The sequence below is a fragment of the Phalangium opilio genome, unplaced genomic scaffold (genome assembly GCF_054372755.1).
Source record: "Phalangium opilio isolate 3A_F unplaced genomic scaffold, DU_Popi_V2 ptg000217l_1, whole genome shotgun sequence".
NCBI lineage: Eukaryota > Metazoa > Arthropoda > Arachnida > Opiliones > Phalangiidae > Phalangium > Phalangium opilio.
The window spans coordinates 1238987-1261481 of record NW_028324218.1 but is presented as its reverse complement, the minus strand read 5'-3'; the positions used below and the strand labels follow the sequence as shown (position 1 = coordinate 1261481).

At 37.4% G+C, this 22495-nt stretch overlaps 4 protein-coding genes and 1 pseudogene across 7 annotated transcripts; 3 read left to right on the top strand and 2 right to left on the bottom strand.

Moving 5' to 3' along the window:
• The first annotated feature begins 1879 nt into the window (after positions 1 to 1879).
• On the top strand, positions 1880 to 6575 carry LOC149615471 (lethal(2) giant larvae protein homolog 1-like). The gene is made up of 6 exons (XM_089857155.1): positions 1880 to 3246; positions 4942 to 5038; positions 5104 to 5283; positions 5361 to 5470; positions 6015 to 6161; positions 6221 to 6575. Exons 2-6 carry the CDS (start codon positions 4952 to 4954, stop codon positions 6573 to 6575), a joined length of 879 nt encoding a protein of 292 aa, XP_089713281.1. The 5' UTR covers positions 1880 to 3246; positions 4942 to 4951.
• Positions 6576 to 6597: 22 nt separating this feature from the next.
• On the top strand, positions 6598 to 7728 carry LOC149615470 (LLGL scribble cell polarity complex component 2-like). The gene is made up of 3 exons (XM_089856984.1): positions 6598 to 6775; positions 6845 to 7040; positions 7103 to 7728. Exons 1-3 carry the CDS (start codon positions 6661 to 6663, stop codon positions 7305 to 7307), a joined length of 516 nt encoding a protein of 171 aa, XP_089713110.1. The 5' UTR covers positions 6598 to 6660; the 3' UTR covers positions 7308 to 7728.
• Positions 7729 to 11815: 4087 nt separating this feature from the next.
• On the top strand, positions 11816 to 21041 carry LOC149615467 (lethal(2) giant larvae protein homolog 1-like). 4 transcript variants are annotated; one of them, XM_089856388.1, is made up of 13 exons: positions 11816 to 11933; positions 12360 to 12486; positions 17182 to 17278; positions 17345 to 17524; positions 17602 to 17711; positions 18257 to 18403; positions 18463 to 18804; positions 18875 to 19017; positions 19087 to 19439; positions 20185 to 20270; positions 20338 to 20410; positions 20475 to 20726; positions 20796 to 21041. In XM_089856388.1, the coding sequence occupies exons 3-13, from the start codon at positions 17192 to 17194 to the stop codon at positions 20868 to 20870; spliced, it is 1848 nt and encodes a 615-aa protein (XP_089712514.1). In that variant the 5' UTR covers positions 11816 to 11933; positions 12360 to 12486; positions 17182 to 17191; the 3' UTR covers positions 20871 to 21041. The 4 variants fall into 4 exon arrangements, with proteins under 4 accessions (XP_089712514.1, XP_089712515.1, XP_089712512.1 ...); XM_089856387.1 differs by lacking the exons at positions 11816 to 11933; positions 12360 to 12486 and adding exons at positions 14654 to 14711; positions 14811 to 15491; XM_089856389.1 differs by lacking the exons at positions 11816 to 11933; positions 12360 to 12486 and adding an exon at positions 14104 to 14236.
• Positions 11927 to 12653, bottom strand: LOC149615469 (G patch domain-containing protein 3-like). The gene is made up of 3 exons (XM_089856390.1): positions 12531 to 12653; positions 12338 to 12466; positions 11927 to 12267 (listed from the first exon to the last, which is right to left on the bottom strand). Exons 1-3 carry the CDS (start codon positions 12615 to 12617, stop codon positions 12229 to 12231), a joined length of 255 nt encoding a protein of 84 aa, XP_089712516.1. The 5' UTR covers positions 12618 to 12653; the 3' UTR covers positions 11927 to 12228.
• Positions 12714 to 13600, bottom strand: LOC149615468 (G patch domain-containing protein 3 pseudogene; annotated as a pseudogene).
• Positions 21042 to 22495: the final 1454 nt, after the last annotated feature.

The following is a 22495-nucleotide window of genomic DNA, read 5'->3' as shown; positions in this document are numbered from 1 at the left end:
CAGCAATGTCAGTCTAAAATATAGTCAGAAGAGTTGATAGTTCCGCCATCTATGATAGTTTGAGAGGAAAAAAATCTATCTAAGAAGGAGTTCCACTCTAAAATATAGCCAGAAGAATTGATAGTTTCGCTATCTATGATAGTTTGATAGGAAAAAAATCTATCTAAGGAGGAGTGCCCAACTCTGGTCACGGAAACGGCTCCTCTACTTGAGTTCTCACACCACCATCTTCTGGTCCTCGTCCATTCCACTTGGACACCAGTCTGTACATACTGGCTACTAATCACCACCATCTTCTGGTCTTTGTCCAACCCACTTGGACACCAGTCTGTACATACTGGCTACTAATCACCACCATCTTCTGGTCTTTGTCCAATCCACTTGGACACCAGTCTGTACATACTGGCTCCTAAACACCACCATCCACTAGTCTTCCGTCTATTCCACATAGACACCAATCTGTATCATTGGCTTCTAACACCACCATCCACTGATCTTCCGTCTATTCCACATAGACACCAATCTGTATCATTGGCTTCTACTCCATTATCATCGTTTGGTTTTAGGATATACGCGGCGATCAGCTAGGGTTACGAGAAACGTCTAGCCTCCCTAAGGTGGGATCGCCACCAAAGGTTTTCGCAATTGCGCTTTTTCCTTACTATTATAATGGAAACGAATCGTATATATACCCCAAAATTTGAAGAAAGTGGGCAAGAGGGGTACCCTTCACTTTAAACGTCAATATTAGCAAAGTTTGAGATGATATTAGGTATAACGTTATTTTAAACGATTTAACTATTATTAATATTAATTATTGAAGATTAAAATAATTAAAAATAATTATGTATATTTATTTAAATATTAAGGATAAACCTCTCGTGCAAAGAGAGAGATTATCATCGCCTCCTATATCTACCAAGGCCCGTGCATGCGATATATTTCATTCATTGCCTCCTATATCTATCAAGGCCCGTGCATTGCGATATATTTTCCAAAACAACAACCAAAATGGGAAGCTCCTCTCAGAAACATAATAATTTCTTTTCTCTGTATATGAAATGAAAATATGGATAATATTGCGCTCCTTGTTTAATGGTATCAATCTTTGCCTGTCTATTAATATTTTACGTAGTAGTAATACGTTTTTAGCGAAGTCTAGAGAGGATAGACATAAGCGAGATTGTTTCGGAAAACAAATACTGCTTCCACTAATGGGTTTCTACTCCTTGTTACTCTTGTTGTCTGTGTGTGTCCGTCCATTGTTACACTAGTGCGTCGCGTTAGCAGTTAGCCTTGTGTTGATGTGTTAAGAAATCATACAGAACCTTAATATTCCCTTTTTCCATAATATAAAGTGAATATGTGGAAGTATTTTTCGTAATTATGATGCATTTAGTACTTTTGTAGCTTTAAAGCTCTGTTTCATTTTGATATTCCAAAGATGTTTTTTTAATATTGTTATTTGAAATGGCTGTTTATATATTGCTTAAGCTATACTACATCTGTATATAGAATAATCCTTGGTTTAGTGATTTCATGAAGCAAACTAAGACCTAGACTCCGGCGTGTATAACAAGTACTATCCGCAGTAGGCTTAGTGAAACAAAGAGTAAATAATTGAGGCTTTGATTTTCGTGTCTGAAATGAACAGACATCAACGTTTCAGAGTGAGCCGAAAGTTAAATACACTCTTAAATAATAATAATAAGATTAGTAAAAGGGCTAATGGTAAACGGGTAGTATCTACAGACTTATTATTCTCTTTATGGTGCGCATTGACTATTAGTGCGTCTAGCTACAATTTAGCTTTGGTGTTATTTAACGTTAACATTCATGTTGGCAAACTAAGTATATTGTTGAGGTGAGGTGAGACGAGACGATAGTGTTTACACTGCAAACCAGTTGTGAATGTAGCTTTCAGAATATAGGGTAAACAGCTGAAGCGTAGACTTCATTTCCTGTTCTTTTCCCCATTGACTGATTTCCATGTGTCCAAGATTTATCCTTATTGGATGTGAAATGTCGCCTGCTTTACTGTACATTCGCTATGTTTGGAATACTGCTTCAATATTTCGTAAATTTTTACTTCAAAAAAGTGAAATAATTCCATATCTAGGTAAATACGTTTGTAGTAGTAGACCTCTTGACACGGAGAGGTAATATTTTGGTTTTCCCAACTTGTCTTAATTTTAAACGTTTTAATTCGATTTTTTTTTGGCACACATAATTTTAGGCACATTTTTTTTTACCTAAAACTGCCCTCATCATGTACTAGTCGGAAAACATTGAGAGTATCCCTTTAATATTTTATTTTGGCCTATTTTCACCTACTTTGATTGGATTAGAATAAAAATTAATTGACCTGACTTTTTTATGAAACGTTTCTCCGAAAATTTGGATTCCCTTAAAAAACTGGAAAAGGAGAATGTTTCTTATGTTGAAAGGAATTTAAAATTAGAAGAAGTAAGATCCTTAATATTTTATTTTGGCCTATTTTCCCCTACTTTGATTAGATTAGAATAAAAATTAATTCACCTCACTACTTTCGAAACGTTTAAATAGGAATTAAGCAACTGCTACAAGTATTTTTTTATAAGGCGCGAAACGAAGACCTACGCGCCATTCATTACGTCACGTGCAAAGGTCACGTGGGATAAAACGGGTGCCGCCCCGAGATACCTCTCTCACTGTCACTGAATAAAATAGTTCCCTTATTATTAGGTCATATTTGAATGATAAATCAGTAAAAATAGATTTAAAATTTATTATAAAAATCGAAACTTATCTCGTTTGTACGCAAAACTATGATGTAAATTAAATATCACGTGTAATTAGTTTTTTATAATAAATTATCTCGACCAATAGGAATAGAGTACCTCGCCTCCGTCGGCTTTCGCGCGCTGGGCAAGCTTTGCTTTTGTCTACAGACTTCAAGTTAAAGACATTTTTGGGGTGGCTTCGTCCGTAGCGGCTGTCAGTTCGTGGTGTAGTAGTTTATTTTTAGACGCCGGTGTTCAAGTGCGGCTGTCATTTGCGGCAAAACGACAGATATTCGTATAGGTTTTACCTGGTGTTGCGTTCTCTACCTTTTCGGCGCTAGTTACACCTGTCAGTTCAGACTAAACCAGTAAGCCTTGTGTAGCTTTATAGTGCATCGTACGGTTTTACCTGAAATAAACCTGCGCAACTTTACTTAGCATCATTGTGCGGTAAAATAAACCCCCAAACTACGGTTCATTATCCGTGAGTAAACCGTTTTTGTGTTTTTAAAAGGGTGTGCTTTGTCTCTAGACGCGTTTTTAGGGTTTCTTTTGTACGGCTTTTTGGCAAGATTGATTCATAGGTACGTGAGAACAATGTCAAAAATTAGGTTTAGCTCTTAGCCCTAGACATTGTCTTGTCTCTTATCCCCTCGTGTTATGACCCCCCCCCCTTTGTCAAAGACCTTGGATATAATATTGTAGGCCTGCAATAGGTAAAAATATAAAGTAGGAGGAGCTAATTGAAAAATATAACAAATTGTCACGAGTCAAGTTCAAAGTCTGGAGAAATGACGCTCGCGCTCAAATTCGTAAGATCTTGGAAAGAATGCGCGTGAGGAAATTTGTTTTCTTGCAATAAGATATTGTGAAAAAATTCTACATCCATGGCTTAACAATAAAAAACCAGGCTCACGTCACGTGCAAAATCGCGCGCAACTGTGATGACGATTTCTTATTTTTTAACAAGTTATATAATCACCTATTTTTTTTACGGTTTCCCAAAAACTTGGTGGGTACATGTACGCGTAAGGTGAACATCCGTTTCGACCAAACAACCCACTATTTAGGCCTAGCGAACTCTCATCAATTTTATAAGTTGCGTGTGTTGTTTTTTTATGCCAAGACTCGCCGAAGATATACTTCGTAATTAAGGAATTCCATTGGGGTATGAATTGGGAATATTTTTATTTTCGAATTTTTAAGTTAGGCTTAGAGAAATTGTCGATTTTTTTATGTTTTTAAATATTTGGCTTCATGAAAAGGTTTCTCAATGCTCCTAGGAGCGTATCAATACGCTTGGTTTTATCTGCAAGCGTGTGACACTGTCATTTGATTTACTTAAGATTCTAAAGATTAAAAAAAACCGGGGGAAATACTTAACTGTGTTGGGGCTAACGAAGGGTTTAAAAATTGTAACCGAGGGGCTACTCACTTCGGAATTGATAGTTTACACACATGGAGGATTCATACCATTTACACCAGGAGGCAGGGCTACCTTAAGGACAAAAGCAGACGGGTTTCTGTCCTCCAGGTAGCTTGGCCTTCTGGTGATTGGTGTAAATGAATCCTCCATGTGTGTAAACAAGTTATTAGTAGATGCAAATTATGAATTCATAGTGACAGACTAAAGTGTTTTGCTTTTGTTACTTCCATTCAGATTGGACAAAATGCGTGATATCATTCTTACAAAATATTTTTAAATGATTATACCCCCAAGAACATTTGAGAAGGGTTCTTTCGGGAACTGATGTAGTGTTTCTCAGTAGAACTATTGATACCCTTTAAAACGGGAGGTTGGGCTACTTGGTGGACAAAGTGTAGTACCAAGTAGCCTAGCCTCCTGGTGTAATGGTATCAATCCTCCTAGTCTGAAAACGATGTTACAGTTATCATAACAGCCAAAAACTAGACGCTGAAATAGGCTAATGGCACATCATGTTATTGCTTCATACAGTCAAACTTGGAGCACTTTCCATGTTCTATAATTTAAGTAGACCTAATTTTACTTGAGTCATTCACTCTGTCAAATGAGTTCAGACCCACGACCTTTTCAAAAACCTTTTCATTAGCTTATTAAACCAATGTATCGCTTCTGATTGGAGTGTATAGCCCCTCTTTTTTCTAAAGGAAATCTTGTACCTTTGAAAAATTTTGGGTTTTCTGGTTGGGTTTGTAGATGCTGCAAAATGCTTAGATTTATAAAAGGGAAAGGACATCAGCCTAGCGCTGAAAGGTTGTTGAAGTTACGAAAGGAGTTGTCTCAATTTTCAAAGGTATTGTGGTATTTTGAGGGGATTAAGTGATATGAAACTTTTTACTGAGAAATTTCAACAAACAGACCATAGCACACGGCTTCCCACATCGCCCAAGTGCATTAGCATGGGACCCGAAATTAAAATTAACGGCTATTGGTACCCGTAATGGGCAAATTAGGGTTTATGGGAAACCAGGTGTGGAATTTAGTAATCAACACGAAAATGAAGCTGCCGTTACTCGTATTCAGTTCTTGGAAAATCAAGTCCGTAGTCTATGTTTTAGTCTTTTAGCAATTCGGAGACTAGTTTTGTTATTAAATTATTTTTAATTGGACTTTAGGGAAGGTTAATTACCCTTCTTGATGATAGTACTTTACATTTGTGGCAAATTGATGTTAAAAATGATAAATCCGTCTTAATTGAAGTTAAAGAGTTAGATTTAGAGAAGCGGTAAGTTAAATTTTGTGGCTAGAAGACAGTAGTTGAAGTTTAAACATTACCTTTTACAGTAAGTGATATCTAGTTTATTAGGGAGAAGGTATCAGATGCCTAAGTATTCGCGCGCCATAGTCCCAGTCCCCCTTTCAAAATACAAAACGGGGGGGGACGTAAAAGGAGGACGGACTATTTCGCCTCTCCTCAGTCGGAAAATACGTAATTTTCGTCATTCGCGTCGCGCTGACGTGCACGAGTTTTCAAGAACCAATGAGATGCTGGTTGTAATTTAGAGGCGGCGGGGATTAACTCCGGACCTACGTTTGTAATCCTGGAGTTAAAGCTGGAAATGTGCCGAATTTATACCTTCTCCCTAGTAAACTAGATATCACTTCTTGCCTTGAATCTATTTTTTTTTTTAATCATTATTCTCTAAATTTTCACAAGAACGTAATGTTAGTACAGAAAATGATTATTGTGAACGCAATATTTAAACTTCAAATTATTAGCTTCAGCTAAAATATTTTTAAGTATTTGGGCACTAATTAAAATATTTTAGGCTACAAAAAGTATCCGCGACTTGCGTACGGTCCAATAATGAGCAGCTATGGTTGGGAACCGAATCGGGCAACATTTACACTCTCGATGTATTGAAATTGAAGGTTCTTGAGGAAAAACTTATTTGCCAGGATGTAGTTATGCACAGGTATCTTATCCTTATCGTCCAGGACTCTTCAATAAGACTTAAACAAACGAACTTTCTAGCGTTCCCGACGACTTTAAAGTCAACCCTGGCGCGGTTGAAGCCATTTCGCAACACCCAGCCGATTCGGATAAGATTTTAATTGGTTATAATCGCGGTTTAATCGTCTTGTGGGATTGTACTAAAATGGCTGTTGAAAGTACTTTTGTGGGCAACCAACAGCAGTTGGAGTCCATTTCGTGGAGCAGGAATGGAAAGTCTTTTATTAGTGCCCATAATGATGGCAGCTATATTACGTGGGATGTTTCCGATCCATCCAAACCAAAGGAAAAGCCTCAATGGCCTCATGGTCCATTTCCTTGCAAATCCATGACGAAATTGGTGTTGAATGCTGGGGAAGACGGGTACAGTTGTTAATTATTGATCTATAAGTATTTCGGGTTGGGTTTTAAAGGTTATTTTAAATGAAATTAGGGATGATTTCATCGTATTTACGGGTGGTATGCCTCGCGCCAGTTATGGCGACCGACATACTTTGTCCATAATCGGTGGTGAAAAACACCAAGTTCTCGATTTTACTTCCAAAGTTGTTGACTTTTTTACGATAGATGATGATGGTAATATCAAAATAATCTCTTATTTAGTCGCCTATTAGTTAAAACTAATGTCTTAAGTTAATTTTGCAGAATTAGGAAGCCCCAAAGCTTTAATAGCTTTAGCCGAAGAGGAGATAGTTGTAATTGATCTATTATCGGAAGGGTTTCCCCAATTCCGTCTCTCTTACCAATCCAGTCTTCATTCTTCCGCTATTACCTCTTCGCAACATTGTGGCGATGTACCCGAAGAAGCTCTTTCAGACGATAAAAATCTACACGATCCTAGGTTCGTTAGAGACTTTAGCAATTTATTTCTTAAACTCTTAATTCTTGATTAAACAAATTTAGCACCGAGGCTGGAAAACGGTTTCAAGAAAAGAATCTTAGGGTACAATGTTTACAGAAGGAAGTCTTCCACCTCGAAAACACCATATATGAATACAAGGCGGAAGTCCAGGTCTTGAGGAAAGAACTGAAAAATTTGCAACTGAAAAATGAAGAGTTAAAGAAATCCGCGGAGATGGTTGTACCTCTTTCCCGATTTCACCCATAGATTTAATTAAAAAATTACAAGATCGAAAAAAAAAATTGTATCTTTTTTTATAAAAGTAATAAAAATATAGATATTTTATCTACCTTATATTTTATCTACCTATTGTTTATACCATAAGTTCATAAGATATGTTCTATAAGTTTGTCACTGGTTACTGAGAGCTTGTCATGAAGTGACGTAGATGAAACGTCATAGATTCTCGTAAAGCGACTCCTGGTTATGCGCTGTCAAAGGCTTAGTACAGACTAAATGGGAAGATGGACTGCAAAACCGCGTGTAGTCAATTCTCGCGTCGTTCTCGAACCAGCTCTCATTAAGTCTCTAGCATTACGAAGTATAGGAAGTTATGTTTATACCAACAAACGCAAAATCTCATTCATTTCGGGTCTCGTAAATAGGCCTATATAATGTTTAAATTGGTTTAATTTTTTATTAGTTCAGGTAAAAAAAATAAGCGGACAGTAGTATTCCGTTCTCAACAGATTAATTTATGTAGATAATTTAAACGTTCGGTATAAGGGATTTCGACTCCATTTTGGTCAAATATAACTTTAAAAGAATTCATTAGGAATGTTTTACCACCCTAGCCTAATTAATACACGGTTTTCTTAAGTCTGCAATACCCTGTTTCCCATCTTTATACTCTCTTTTCGATACTAATACCCAATGTTACAACTTTCAGAACTTGAGTCGATGACGAAGTAAAGGAGTTGGTCCCTTGGAGTTGTATCGATATCCTTTGGTATTTTTTATATACTATCGTATACACGTTTTACCTTCATAGTTCCCTGTTTCCCAATACTAGAAGCTTAGCTGCAATGATGCAACAACTTCATTTGTAATCTATGCAAGCTCTATGTTACAACTTTCAGAACTTGAGTCGATGGCGAAAACAAGGAGTTCGTCCCTTGGAGTTGTATTGTTATCCTTTGGTATTTTTCTGATACTATCGTATTCCCCCGTTTATCATCATAGTTCCCTGTTTTCTCGGCCCCTCGAGCCTTCTGCTGCCTTAGTCCGAGCCCTGTCACCGACCACCTCCTGGCTGGGCTCGCCGCCGACGGTGTCCCGCCTCTGTCACCTGCTTAAGGGGCGTTGCCGGGCCCGCTGGCCGATCCCGTATGCCTTGACGGCGGTTCCGCAGGTACCATTTGGGCACAGGGATGAAGGCAGGAGGGGGGCGCTGTAGAGGCCCCCTACGCGCCGGAGCAGCGCCTAATCAAATGCATTCTGAGTTCCCTGTTTTCTAATACAATGATGCAACAACTCCATTTGGTAATCTATGCACGCTCTATGTTACAACTTTCAGAACTTGAGTCTCTGTCGGAAACAAGGAGTTGGTCCTTTGGAGTTGTATTATTATCTTGTGAAATTATTCTTTTCATGACAATCAAGCTACAGATATAGCAGCGTAAGTTCATAATATATGTTCCATACGTTTGCCACTGGTTACTGAGAGCTGGTCATGAAGCGACGTAGTTCATAGATTCTCGTATACGGGACTTACGAGGTTACCGCCCCCTTTTCGGAGAGTTGTTCTGCCAAGGCTACGGAGCGCGTTCGACGACAGCGAATGTCAGCGCCCACAGAAGTACCTCTCGTAAATCCCGTATAGCGAGCCTGGCTTAGTACAGACTTATGGAACATATCATATAAACTTATGATATTAAGTAATAAGCTCTCAAATATGGATACATAGAACAGATACTACTACTAGTTTCCTTTTTGCAGATGATAAAAATATTCATTGTAATGTGAGTATTGGGAAAGTTGAACAATTGTACATCAGTACCAAGTCCATCTGAAGTTTCACGATCAGGAGTGCAAACACCGACGGGAAACACCGTGCTTTCTTAACATAACAGAACAAGATGGCCCAAGGGCTGGGCCTTAATAGTAATTTTACACGGCTCACGTGACCCCCCCCCCCGTATAGTTGATCTCCAATAAATCGTACAACTAAAAACATTTCTGAAACACAATCGTGTATCCCTTTAATTTCTAATAACGTCACATTTCAAATAATATTAATGAAACTAAATTGTGCACCCCACTAAAGTATAATTTTTAAAAACCATACGAATCAAATAATGTATTTAAACAAAATCCTGGATCCCCTAAACCAGAAATCACTATGACCGTAAAGCGTCCCCTCTATTTTACGAAACCTAACCTAACCATCCAGCATAATCTCTGATGTATCACGCGCACAAAGTGCAGTAGTGCACGAAAATTATCATCTTGTTTCCCTTCACTCAAAAAAGCCCGCGAGATTTAAACTACCTTTCTTTCCTCTCTCTCCGAGCGGGATGCCCCCTCTCCCTCTTCCCCCTCTCACTAATATACCAGGCAGGCAGTTCTCTCTCTACGCGGAGCTTCGTATCGCCACCGCGTACGCTAGCGATCTCTCTCTCTCATCGTAAGCGTACGTTTCGCGGACGCGACCGGTTTCCCTCTCTCTCTCATCGTAAGCGTTCGTTTCGCGGACGCGTCCGGGACAGGGACAGGGGTTTTGGTGCCGTTTCTTAAATTTTACCGTAATTAAAATTCCGTGTAAAATTAAAAAGGGCGAGCCGAATAGGTTGACATGACACACTCTTAATAAACAGAATAAATGACTTTAACAATGAAATTTTGCATACAGTATAAAAGTTGTAACATAAGCATGGTTTGATATGCTTACGGTTATAATTAGAGATGGCCGATACCAGGCTTAACCCGATACCGATCGATACCGGTACAAACATGAACCGATACCGATATGATCCAAAACCAACCGATCCGATACTATTTTAAAAAATAGGCCAAATTGCCCGTGGATTTTTAAAAAATAGCCCAAATTGCCCGGGGATTTTTAAAAAATAGCCCAAATTGCCTGGGGATTTTTGAAAAATAGCCCAAAATGCTCGGGGATTATTAAAAAATAGCCCAAATTGCCCGGGGATTTTTAAAAAATAGCCCAAATTGCCCGGGGATTTTAATAAATAGCCCAAATTATTTCCCCCGGAGCTTATAGCCCTACTTTTCAAAAACCCCCGGAGCTTTTTTTTGCCCGGGGATTTTAAAAAATAGCCCAAATTGCCCGGGGATTTTAAAAATAGCCCAAATTGCCCGGGGATTTTAAAAATAGCCCAAATTACCCGGGGATTTTTAAAAAATAGCCCAAATTACCCGGGGATTTTTAAAAAATATCCCAAATTGCCCGGGGATTTTTAAAAAAATAGCCCAAATTGCCCGGGGATTAAAAAATAGGCCAAATTGCCCGGGGATTTTTAAAAAATAGCCCAAATTACCCGGGAATTTTTTAAAAAACAGCGCAAATTACCCGGGGATTTTTAAAAAATAGCCCAAATTACCCGGGGATTTTTAAAAAATATCCCAAATTGCCCGGGGATTTTTAAAAAAATAGCCCAAATTGCCCGGGGATTTTTAAAAAATAGCCTAAATTGCCCCGGGGATTTTTAAAAAAATAGCCCAAATTGCCCGGGGATTTTTAAAAAATATCCCAAATTGCCCGGGGATTTTTAAAAAAATAGCCCAAATTGCCCGGGGATTTTTAAAAAATAGCCTAAATTGCCCCGGGGATTTTTAAAAAAATAGCCCAAATTGCCCGGGGATTAAAAAATAGGCCAAATTGCCCGGGGATTAAAAAATAGGCCAAATTGCCCGGAGATTTTTAAAAAATAGGCCAAATTGCCCGGGGATTTTTTAAAAAATAGCGCAAATTACCCGGGGATTTTTAAAAAATATCCCAAATTGCCCGGGGATTTTTAAAAAAATAGCCTAAATTGCCCGGGGATTTTTAAAAAATAGCCTAAATTGCCCCGGGGATTTTTAAAAAATAGCCCAAATTGCCCGGGGATTTTAAAATATAGGCCTTAATTGCCCGGGGATTTTTAAAAAAATAGGCCTTAATTGCCGGGGGGGGGATTTTAAAAAATAGGCCTTAATTGCCCGGGGAGATTTTAAAAAATAGGCCTTAATCTGAACATTTGCCAACACGTCAGTATGTCGCGACTCAACCTGAACAGTCTGGTCAAACGCAGCAGCATTCCCGAGCTCAAGCCCTCAGCAATGTGGGCAGGTGGTCACGATTTGGATGTTCATAGGATGGATTCGTTGGGTTAAGAAAGTCTCTCTCAAACATGAATAAAGTGTCCTTAAAAATTTTTCCTTTTTGTTATTTTCACTAAATTTTTCTATTCCATATAAATTTTATTCAATTGTCATTACGTTCCTAATAAATATGATATTTTGAAATTAATTCCGAGTGTTTTTAGTTTATTTAATGATAGAATCTACTTGTAAACGTTTTAGCCAATAGACAGTTTAGTGCGTTTGTACTTCCCGCGAAGGCCAATCAAAAAATTCCTCTAATTAATTAACCTATGCTAATTACAGAAAGAGAGAATATGAATCGCAGCTTTTAACCTCGGCGCTTTATTACGTGGTAAATTAAATCAAATCATTTAGGAAACATTAATTAGTTATCAAATTAATTAATTTAGGGTGCTCAACTTGAAAGAAAAACGGCTGAAGAAAGAATGCGTCAAATATCTCCTCAAGCTCAAACGTTTCTTTCAAGGCAACTTCCAAACGTTTAAATATACCAAGTGTTGCCACAAGGTAAATTCATTTCTTACCCACGCTTGTCGTCTTCTTTGAATATTAAGAGCAACTATGCCAATTCCTACGTTAAAAAAAAATTATTTACCGCATGGTCTTTTGAAATCAAACCCTTTTTCTAATTAATATCTGGATTTAATTAATTTTACCAAAAATAATAAGCAAATCCCGCAATGTTGCATGATTAATTTTAGAACTATTTTTACGCGAGCAATTAAAGACTAAATTATACAAATTTTATATAGTAATTTTAAGGTTAAATTAGTTAGTTTAATAATTTTTTTTAAGGAAATATTTATATAAACTTTAAAGTTCCAACTTCTCCCCCTGAAAACTGTTAAATTAATTGCGTCAAAAGTAAATAAAAACAAGTGTAAATAAGATGAAACAACAATTATTCTCACCCAAAATGCCTTTTTATCCCAGGGTTTTTGGCCAACATCAATTATGGGTTGCGCTGGTCCAATAATGGTCTTTCCAAGTCCATCACCTTCATTCCAACTTTGTTCCTTCATAATGCGTCTACCGAAACCCTGCAAGAACGTCAAAAAGGGTAAGTACGCAATTCCTTACCAACACTCTTCTTGGTACACTCACTTTCGCGTATCGTTCGAAACCACCAATTTTGCCCGTATCGCGTTGAAAATCGTTAGTGCCACTTCTTAAACTAGTTTCTTGCCTCATGGCCTTTGGCGTCTTTGTCACCAGCGCCTTAAGAAGTTAGGAAATATTTCTTGGACTTGTGATTGGATCTTAATTTACCTTGTTCGTAATAAATACTCATATCGACGTCATCGGCAGTTTTTTCATCAAACAATACTGGGCATCCGTGTAGGAAAGCAAACCAGATCCACCTTTTTCCCATTTGAGTTCAATCTCTTCTTCAAAGAGACGCTCTTTGGCGCGCTCTTGACTGCGTGTTACGTCATTATGTAGGCTTTCGTGACGTTCCCATTCTTTGCAAGTATCATTGTCGTCGTCACTCTGCCATTTATAAACTTATGGAAGCCTCAAGTAGTTACCCCTGATTGGCTAATATCCTCTAGCGGCGGTTCATCCTCTATCGGTTGTTGTTTCCTGTCCACGAACTTATCAGTAATTGGATGCAGGCTTGGAAATAAGGTTTATTTCTGAACTAGTCCTCCGGACCAGTGACCCCTGATGTCTTAAATACGAAACTGGTCCCAATTTAATTTTCTACTGGTCCCAGGACTTGTGGTCGTTCTCTCTTCCAAAAAAATCTCCCTCGGCTTAGGGTTGTATACACAACTGGACTCCTCGAGTCGAAATTTATGTTAAAATGAAAATAATTAAAGAGGTCCCCATAGCAATTTTTAATAAACTAGTCATTGGGAGCAGTGACCCGCGCGTTTTGAATAAAAAAAGTGCTCCAAGCTATTAATAAACTGGTTTTTGAGATGTCCCCTCGATGTCCTGACGAACTCGTGTTTTCCATCTTGGGTACTTCCTGTCCCATTCTCGGCTGTCCACTTTGGTCCATAATCGAATGGTACACTACTGTACTTTTGTTTGGCCCTCGATCGAGGGAATTCCAAGCCCAGTTTCCCAATTACCGAAGAAGGTAATCGGCATTGACGTATTAGATCCATGAAGACTTTAGTCGGGGTACCAACGTTTCCATTGGGCATACCAATAGGCGGGTGCATTTCAATTATAGTTTTTTAAAATAGGCATTTCACAAATATTACTTTTAAGCCCCATGACTCGAGTGCAAAATACGGCTAATAAGGAACTCCCATACTTTGATGATCCAAATATATTTGATCCGCATATACAACATTTTAAACACCAGTATAAAAACCTTAGAGTTTCTAATACAATTAACGATTTATATTAGAATGATATCAAAAATAAAAGGGAAGACCGTTTCTTCATTTTTTGTTTGCATGTACTCCCGAGTGTTGCGGGTTGAAGTTTTACAGGCGCCCATAGGAAATATATGGAGTGAATTTCCCCTGGATGTCGGCTACCATTCGATTATTACGTTCATTTGAAAGTAAGAATATTACCAGTATTTTATCGACAAATAATGTTATATAATATTAGAAAAATTAACCGTAATTAATTTTTAATTTGCATGATGTTTCTAAAAACCGTATTTTCGTGGATTTCTCGCGATTGTGGTTCGTGAGAATGACTTATATGCAGCCCTTAGCGGCTCAGCCCTGGTTCACAGTAATTGAATTGGGGTGATCAACTTCCATCACCAGCAAGTTTTCGCCATTGGTTTTCGCCTTCCAAAGGACCAAAGCAGGCTCTTCGGGAAGCAAAGGCTCAAATTGGTAAGGTTGAATATTGAATTCTTCCTGACCATCATCCGAATTCGAATTTTCCTCACTCCATTGGCGAATTTCAAACGATCCTATTTACAAACAACCAATGAATCATAGTCCCCTTAGCGACGTCACTACGGGGAAAACAAGTTGGCCGGTATTCCGCGGTTGGTTTGAATTTCAAAATATCTAACGTACTTTTCTTAATTTTAAACGTTTTAATTCGATTTTTTTTTGGCACACATAATTTTAGGCACATTTTTTTTTTACCTAAAACTGCCCTCATCATGTACTAGTCGGAAAACATTGAGAGTATCCCTTTAATATTTTATTTTGGCCTATTTTCACCTACTTTGATTAGATTAGAATAAAAATTAATTGACCTGACTTTTTTATGAAACGTTTCTCCGAAAATTTGGATTCCCTTAAAAAACTGGAAAAGGAGAATGTTTCTTATGTTGAAAGGAATTTAAAATTAGAAGAAGTAAGATCCTTAATATTTTATTTTGGCCTATTTTCCCCTACTTTGATTAGATTAGAATAAAAATTAATTCACCTCACTACTTTCGAAACGTTTAAATAGGAATTAAGCAACTGCTACAAGTATTTTTTTATAAGGCGCGAAACGAAGACCTACGCGCCATTCATTACGTCACGTGCAAAGGTCACGTGGGATAAAACGGGTGCCGCCCCGAGATACCTCTCTCACTGTCACTGAATAAAATAGTTCCCTTATTATTAGGTCATATTTGAATGATAAATCAGTAAAAATAGATTTAAAATTTATTATAAAAATCGAAACTTATCTCGTTTGTACGCAAAACTATGATGTAAATTAAATATCACGTGTAATTAGTTTTTTATAATAAATTATCTCGACCAATAGGAATAGAGTACCTCGCCTCCGTCGGCTTTCGCGCGCTGGGCAAGCTTTGCTTTTGTCTACAGACTTCAAGTTAAAGACATTTTTGGGGTGGCTTCGTCCGTAGCGGCTGTCAGTTCGTGGTGTAGTAGTTTATTTTTAGACGCCGGTGTTCAAGTGCGGCTGTCATTTGCGGCAAAACGACAGATATTCGTATAGGTTTTACCTGGTGTTGCGTTCTCTACCTTTTCGGCGCTAGTTACACCTGTCAGTTCAGACTAAACCAGTAAGCCTTGTGTAGCTTTATAGTGCATCGTACGGTTTTACCTGAAATAAACCTGCGCAACTTTACTTAGCATCATTGTGCGGTAAAATAAACCCCCAAACTACGGTTCATTATCCGTGAGTAAACCGTTTTTGTGTTTTTAAAAGGGTGTGCTTTGTCTCTAGACGCGTTTTTAGGGTTTCTTTTGTACGGCTTTTTGGCAAGATTGATTCATAGGTACGTGAGAACAATGTCAAAAATTAGGTTTAGCTCTTAGCCCTAGACATTGTCTCTTATCCCCTCGTGTTATGACCCCCCCCCCTTTGTCAAAGACCTTGGATATAATATTGTAGGCCTGCAATAGGTAAAAATATAAAGTAGGAGGAGCTAATTGAAAAATATAACAAATTGTCACGAGTCAAGTTCAAAGTCTGGAGAAATGACGCTCGCGCTCAAATTCGTAAGATCTTGGAAAGAATGCGCGTGAGGAAATTTGTTTTCTTGCAATAAGATATTGTGAAAAAATTCTACATCCATGGCTTAACAATAAAAAACCAGGCTCACGTCACGTGCAAAATCGCGCGCAACTGTGATGACGATTTCTTATTTTTTAACAAGTTATATAATCACCTATTTTTTTTACGGTTTCCCAAAAACTTGGTGGGTACATGTACGCGTAAGGTGAACATCCGTTTCGACCAAACAACCCACTATTTAGGCCTAGCGAACTCTCATCAATTTTATAAGTTGCGTGTGTTGTTTTTTTATGCCAAGACTCGCCGAAGATATACTTCGTAATTAAGGAATTCCATTGGGGTATGAATTGGGAATATTTTTATTTTCGAATTTTTAAGTTAGGCTTAGAGAAATTGTCGATTTTTTTATGTTTTTAAATATTTGGCTTCATGAAAAGGTTTCTCAATGCTCCTAGGAGCGTATCAATACGCTTGGTTTTATCTGCAAGCGTGTGACACTGTCATTTGATTTACTTAAGATTCTAAAGATTAAAAAAAACCGGGGGAAATACTTAACTGTGTTGGGGCTAACGAAGGGTTTAAAAATTGTAACCGAGGGGCTACTCACTTCGGAATTGATAGTTTACACACATGGAGGATTCATACCATTTACACCAGGAGGCAGGGCTACCTTAAGGACAAAAGCAGACGGGTTTCTGTCCTCCAGGTAGCTTGGCCTTCTCGTGATTGGTGTAAATGAATCCTCCATGTGTGTAAACAAGTTATTAGTAGATGCAAATTATGAATTCATAGTGACAGACTAAAGTGTTTTGCTTTTGTTACTTCCATTCAGATTGGACAAAATGCGTGATATCATTCTTACAAAATATTTTTAAATGATTATACCCCCAAGAACATTTGAGAAGGGTTCTTTCGGGAACTGATGTAGTGTTTCTCAGTAGAACTATTGATACCCTTTAAAAGGGGAGGTTGGGCTACTTGGTGGACAAAGTGTAGTACCAAGTAGCCTAGCCTCCTGGTGTAATGGTATCAATCCTCCTAGTCTGAAAACGATGTTACAGTTATCATAACAGCCAAAAACTAGACGCTGAAATAGGCTAATGGCACATCATGTTATTGCTTCATACAGTCAAACTTGGAGCACTTTCCATGTTCTATAATTTAAGTAGACCTAATTTTACTTGAGTCATTCACTCTGTCAAATGAGTTCAGACCCACGACCTTTTCAAAAACCTTTTAATTAGCTTATTAAACCAATGTATCGCTTCTGATTGGAGTGTATAGCCCCTCTTTTTTCTAAAGGAAATCTTGTACCTTTGAAAAATTTTGGGTTTTCTGGTTGGGTTTGTAGATGCTGCAAAATGCTTAGATTTATAAAAGGGAAAGGACATCAGCCTAGCGCTGAAAGGTTGTTGAAGTTACAAAAGGAGTTGTCTCAATTTTCAAAGGTATTGTGGTATTTTGAGGGGATTTAAGTGATATGAAACTTTTTACTGAGAAATTTCAACAAACAGACCATAGCACACGGCTTCCCACATCGCCCAAGTGCATTAGCATGGGACCCGAAATTAAAATTAACGGCTATTGGTACCCGTAATGGGCAAATTAGGGTTTATGGGAAACCAGGTGTGGAATTTAGTAATCAACACGAAAATGAAGCTGCCGTTACTCGTATTCAGTTCTTGGAAAATCAAGTCCGTAGTCTATGTTTTAGTCTTTTAGCAATTCGGAGACTAGTTTTGTTATTAAATTATTTTTAATTGGACTTTAGGGAAGGTTAATTACCCTTCTTGATGATAGTACTTTACATTTGTGGCAAATTGATGTTAAAAATGATAAATCCGTCTTAATTGAAGTTAAAGAGTTAGATTTAGAGAAGCGGTAAGTTAAATTTTGTGGCTAGAAGACAGTAGTTGAAGTTTAAACATTACCTTTTACAGTAAGTGATATCTAGTTTATTAGGGAGAAGGTATCAGATGCCTAAGTATTCGCGCGCCATAGTCCCAGTCCCCCTTTCAAAATACAAAACGGGGGGGGGACGTAAAAGGAGGACGGACTATTTCGCCTCTCCTCAGTCGGAAAATACGTAATTTTCGTCATTCGCGTCGCGCTGACGTGCACGAGTTTTCAAGAACCAATGAGATGCTGGTTGTAATTTAGAGGCGGCGGGGATTAACTCCGGACCTACGTTTGTAATCCTGGAGTTAAAGCTGGAAATGTGCCGAATTTATACCTTCTCCCTAGTAAACTAGATATCACTTCTTGCCTTGAATCTATTTTTTTTTTTAATCATTATTCTCTAAATTTTCACAAGAACGTAATGTTAGTACAGAAAATGATTATTGTGAACGCAATATTTAAACTTCAAATTATTAGCTTCAGCTAAAATATTTTTAAGTATTTGGGCACTAATTAAAATATTTTAGGCTACAAAAAGTATCCGCGACTTGCGTACGGTCCAATAATGAGCAGCTATGGTTGGGAACCGAATCGGGCAACATTTACACTCTCGATGTATTGAAATTGAAGGTTCTTGAGGAAAAACTTATTTGCCAGGATGTAGTTATGCACAGGTATCTTATCCTTATCGTCCAGGACTCTTCAATAAGACTTAAACAAACGAACTTTCTAGCGTTCCCGACGACTTTAAAGTCAACCCTGGCGCGGTTGAAGCCATTTCGCAACACCCAGCCGATTCGGATAAGATTTTAATTGGTTATAATCGCGGTTTAATCGTCTTGTGGGATTGTACTAAAATGGCTGTTGAAAGTACTTTTGTGGGCAACCAACAGCAGTTGGAGTCCATTTCGTGGAACTGGAATGGAACGTCTTTTATTAGTGCCCATAATGATGGCAGCTATATTACGTGGGATGTTTCCGATCCATCCAAACCAAAGGAAAAGCCTCAATGGCCTTATGGTCCATTTCCTTGCAAATCCATCACGAAATTGGTGTTGAATGCTGGGGAAGACGGGTACAGTTGTTAATTATTGATCTATAAGTATTTCGGGTTGGGTTTTAAAGGTTATTTTAAATGAAATTAGGGATGATTTCATCGTATTTACGGGTGGTATGCCTCGCGCCAGTTATGGCGACCGACATACTTTGTCCATAATCGGTGGTGAAAAACACCAAGTTCTCGATTTTACTTCCAAAGTTGTTGACTTTTTTACGATAGATGATGATGGTAATATCAAAATAATCTCTTATTTAGCCGCCTATTAGTTAAAACTAATGACTTAAGTTAATTTTGCAGAATTAGGTAGCCCCAAAGCTTTAATAGCTTTAGCCGAAGAGGAGATAGTTGTAATTGATCTATTATCGGAAGGGTTTCCCCAATTCCGTCTCTCTTACCTATCCAGTCTTCATTCTTCCGCTATTACCTGTTGGCAACATTGTGGCGATGTACCCGAAGAGTTATGGAATAAAATTGTCGAAGCCAGAAAGAAACAGACTGCTGATGAACAGCGGGTAACTTTCCTACAAGCTCTTTCAGACGATAAAAATTCCCGTTTGGAGACGGAATTAGAATTACAAAATAATCCAAGTTCTTCGAATTCATCCGAGATGGACTCTATGGAGGATATCCTAGACAGTCTTATAGTTTGGGTAAGTCTTGGCTTTTTGTTAATGCAAGGAAGTTGAAGGAAGGAAGATTAGAATGGCCCTTTAATAATAAGACCTGTATAAAATAATCTACCAGTTTTTGTGTGATTAATATGATCTCTTCCAAACTTAATAAATCATATACCAAATGAAAGCTCACGCCTTCCTCTATTCATTGCACACAGTGTGCGCAAACAATAATTAACATTAAAAAAACTAATTATATATATAGCAGTGCCAAAGGCTTTGCCGGGACTCGCTGTGATGATACACGCAGCGGCGCCGCACTTAACCAAACCAAACCTACCCTAAAATAACGTGTAAATTATGTAAAAATAAAATAATTTATGCGCAATGAATTTTGTTAAAATTACCTTAAATCATAGATTTTAGCTTTGGTTTGGTTTTATTAGGTTAGGTGCGTTTTGTATTTTTAAAAATGCGATTCTTTGATCACTGAAACTTCGAATGTTTGAAGCTATATTTATATTCATTTTTTGGTAACGGGCGTGCGTGTATCATCACAGCGAGTCCCGGCAAAGTCTTTGGCACTGTTAAATATATAATTAGTTTTTTAATGTTAATTATTGTTTGCGCTCACTATAATGGTGTGCAATGAATAGAGGAAGGCGTGAGCTTTCATTTGGTATATGATTTATTAAGTTTGGAAGAGCAGGGGCTATTCTTAAATTTTGCCAAACTAATCACATATTGATTAGAAAATATTTAAAATTAAATCCCTTATTAGATCAAATCATTCCAAGTTCAAGCGCCTCACAGCACCGCTTTTGAACTGTCCGATGGAGTAGCACTGGCACAGGTGCTGGCTCAAATGTAAATACACGTTAGTGCTTGCTTAAAAATATTCAACTTTTCATATAATCCTCTTAATAAACTACAGTGAGCCAAAATATTTCAATTCCAATTGGCTTGATCGCATAAAAAAGGCCTCTTTTTCTAATAGCGAAATCAAGGTTTGCTTTAAATACTCTTTATAATAGTAACTGAGAAATAATAATTTTAAACCGTTTTATTTAGCGAGGAAACCTAATCGAAATTCTCAGCCGCATCCATCGCTATAACATGGAGTCATTGGGAAATGAAATGTTGAGTCTGCTCGAGCCAAATGTCAATGAAATTGTTAAGAAACAAGATCCCACGGAGTTTACCTGTTTGTTGCTGCTCGTATTAGGATGTGCAATAAATTGCTCTAACAAAGAAATTTACTTGGAAGCCATTTATGCTTTGGAGGTAAATGCCCGAGAAGTTGTTATGAACGCCATCAAACAGGTATCGGATCTTTATTTTCTTCCCGAAAAATAACCGTGATTAAATAATAAAATAATTTAAATCCTTTAGCTTCACAGGACGGACCTCACGGAGGTGAACGAAATGATCTTCAACTTGATCATGAAGCAAGGAAAGTTGTCATGAACTTCACCTACTTTGATAATGCCAACTTCCTCCCTCCCCCAACCAATAATGATAAAGTTTAATTAAAAAATAAATTAACTAAGGGCGCATTTAATCTAACCGAATTTAAAAAGAAAGAAATTAACCGAATTTAATAAATTTTAAGCTTTGATGACGTATTTATCATTTTTTAATTCCATAATATAATTAGTTTTAAATTGGAAATAATTTACAGACACTCAGACCAAAAATAACAATAATAAATAACAATTAGAACATTTTTCAACAACAACAACACGGCATTGTTGTTAAAATACAGAACTAAACGAGCAACACACATACTGAAATAAATAAACCGAAATTATTGTGTTGGTGGTGAATTGAAAAACAGGTAAACAAACAAACAAACATAATAATAATATTAATATATAAACAACAAAAAATAATTAAAAATAAGGAATAAAAACGTTGATTACAAAATAAAAAAACTGTCGTGCCTGTTGTGTAATTGGAGGCTGAAAAATATTTTTTTAATGCTACTGACAATTTCTATGTCCCATTTTTGTGAGAAAGATAAACAAAAAATTTCCCCCCAAAAACAAACTAAAAAATAAAAACCATTCTTTTGTCGAAAAACAAAATATACCCCAAATTAATGTCTAACCCCTCAATCGGCCAAACTTATATTAATGATATTCATGAGATAATGACTTGGTTTATTCATTTTAGTTTGCAGGTACTCCCGAGTATTGCGGGTTAAAGTTTTACAGGCGCCCATAGGAAATACATGGAGCGAATTTCCCCTGGATGTCGGCTACCATTCGATTATTATGTTCATTTGAAAGTAAGAAAATAACAGTCAAATAATGTTATATAATATTTCAATAATTGACCATTTTTAATTAGTATGAGGTTTCTAAAAACCGTATTTTCGTGGATTTCTTGCCATTGTGGTTCGTGAAAATGACTTATATACAGCCCTTAGCGGCTCAGCCCTGGGCCCCAGTCTTGGAAATAGCACAGGTCCACAGGTCAAAAACCAGTTTATTAATTGCTCGGACCAGTTTTTTTATTCAAAATCCGGGGGTTACTGGTCCTTGGGACCAGTTTATTAATTGAGAATTTTTATGAAAATTCAGGAGGGACCAGTTTAAAAATTCTAGACATTATAAATTTCTACTCCATGGATATAGTCTCCTAGCCTTGACATTTTCTAATTCTTTCCTGCCCACTCGATCACGCTTTGGCTTCACACGCTTTGCTATAGATTATAGAAGCCCCTCCACACAATGTTTTTCCTATGTAAAAGCGCGTGTTGGTAATTTTGAGCTTTTTCGCTCGAAAAATCCAAGGAGCCAGCTTTTAACATGACCGGCTATGGGAGGAACACCGTTATTTTGCCATAATTTTGAAACTATTGGTGCAAACCTCTTGAAATTTTAAAGAGATGTGAAAAAACAACGTTTGCTATGTTTTGGAAATTTTGAAAAGTTTCCCTTCTTTTTTTTGTATAAATATTAGAACGAAAATTAGCCCTACTTAAAGGGCTTGGTCTTGGAACGGTTTAATAAGTTTTTCCGTTTCACTTGTTCGAATCTCTTAAAATTTTAGTGAGAGGCACATTGAACGGTTTTAAGTTATGATGC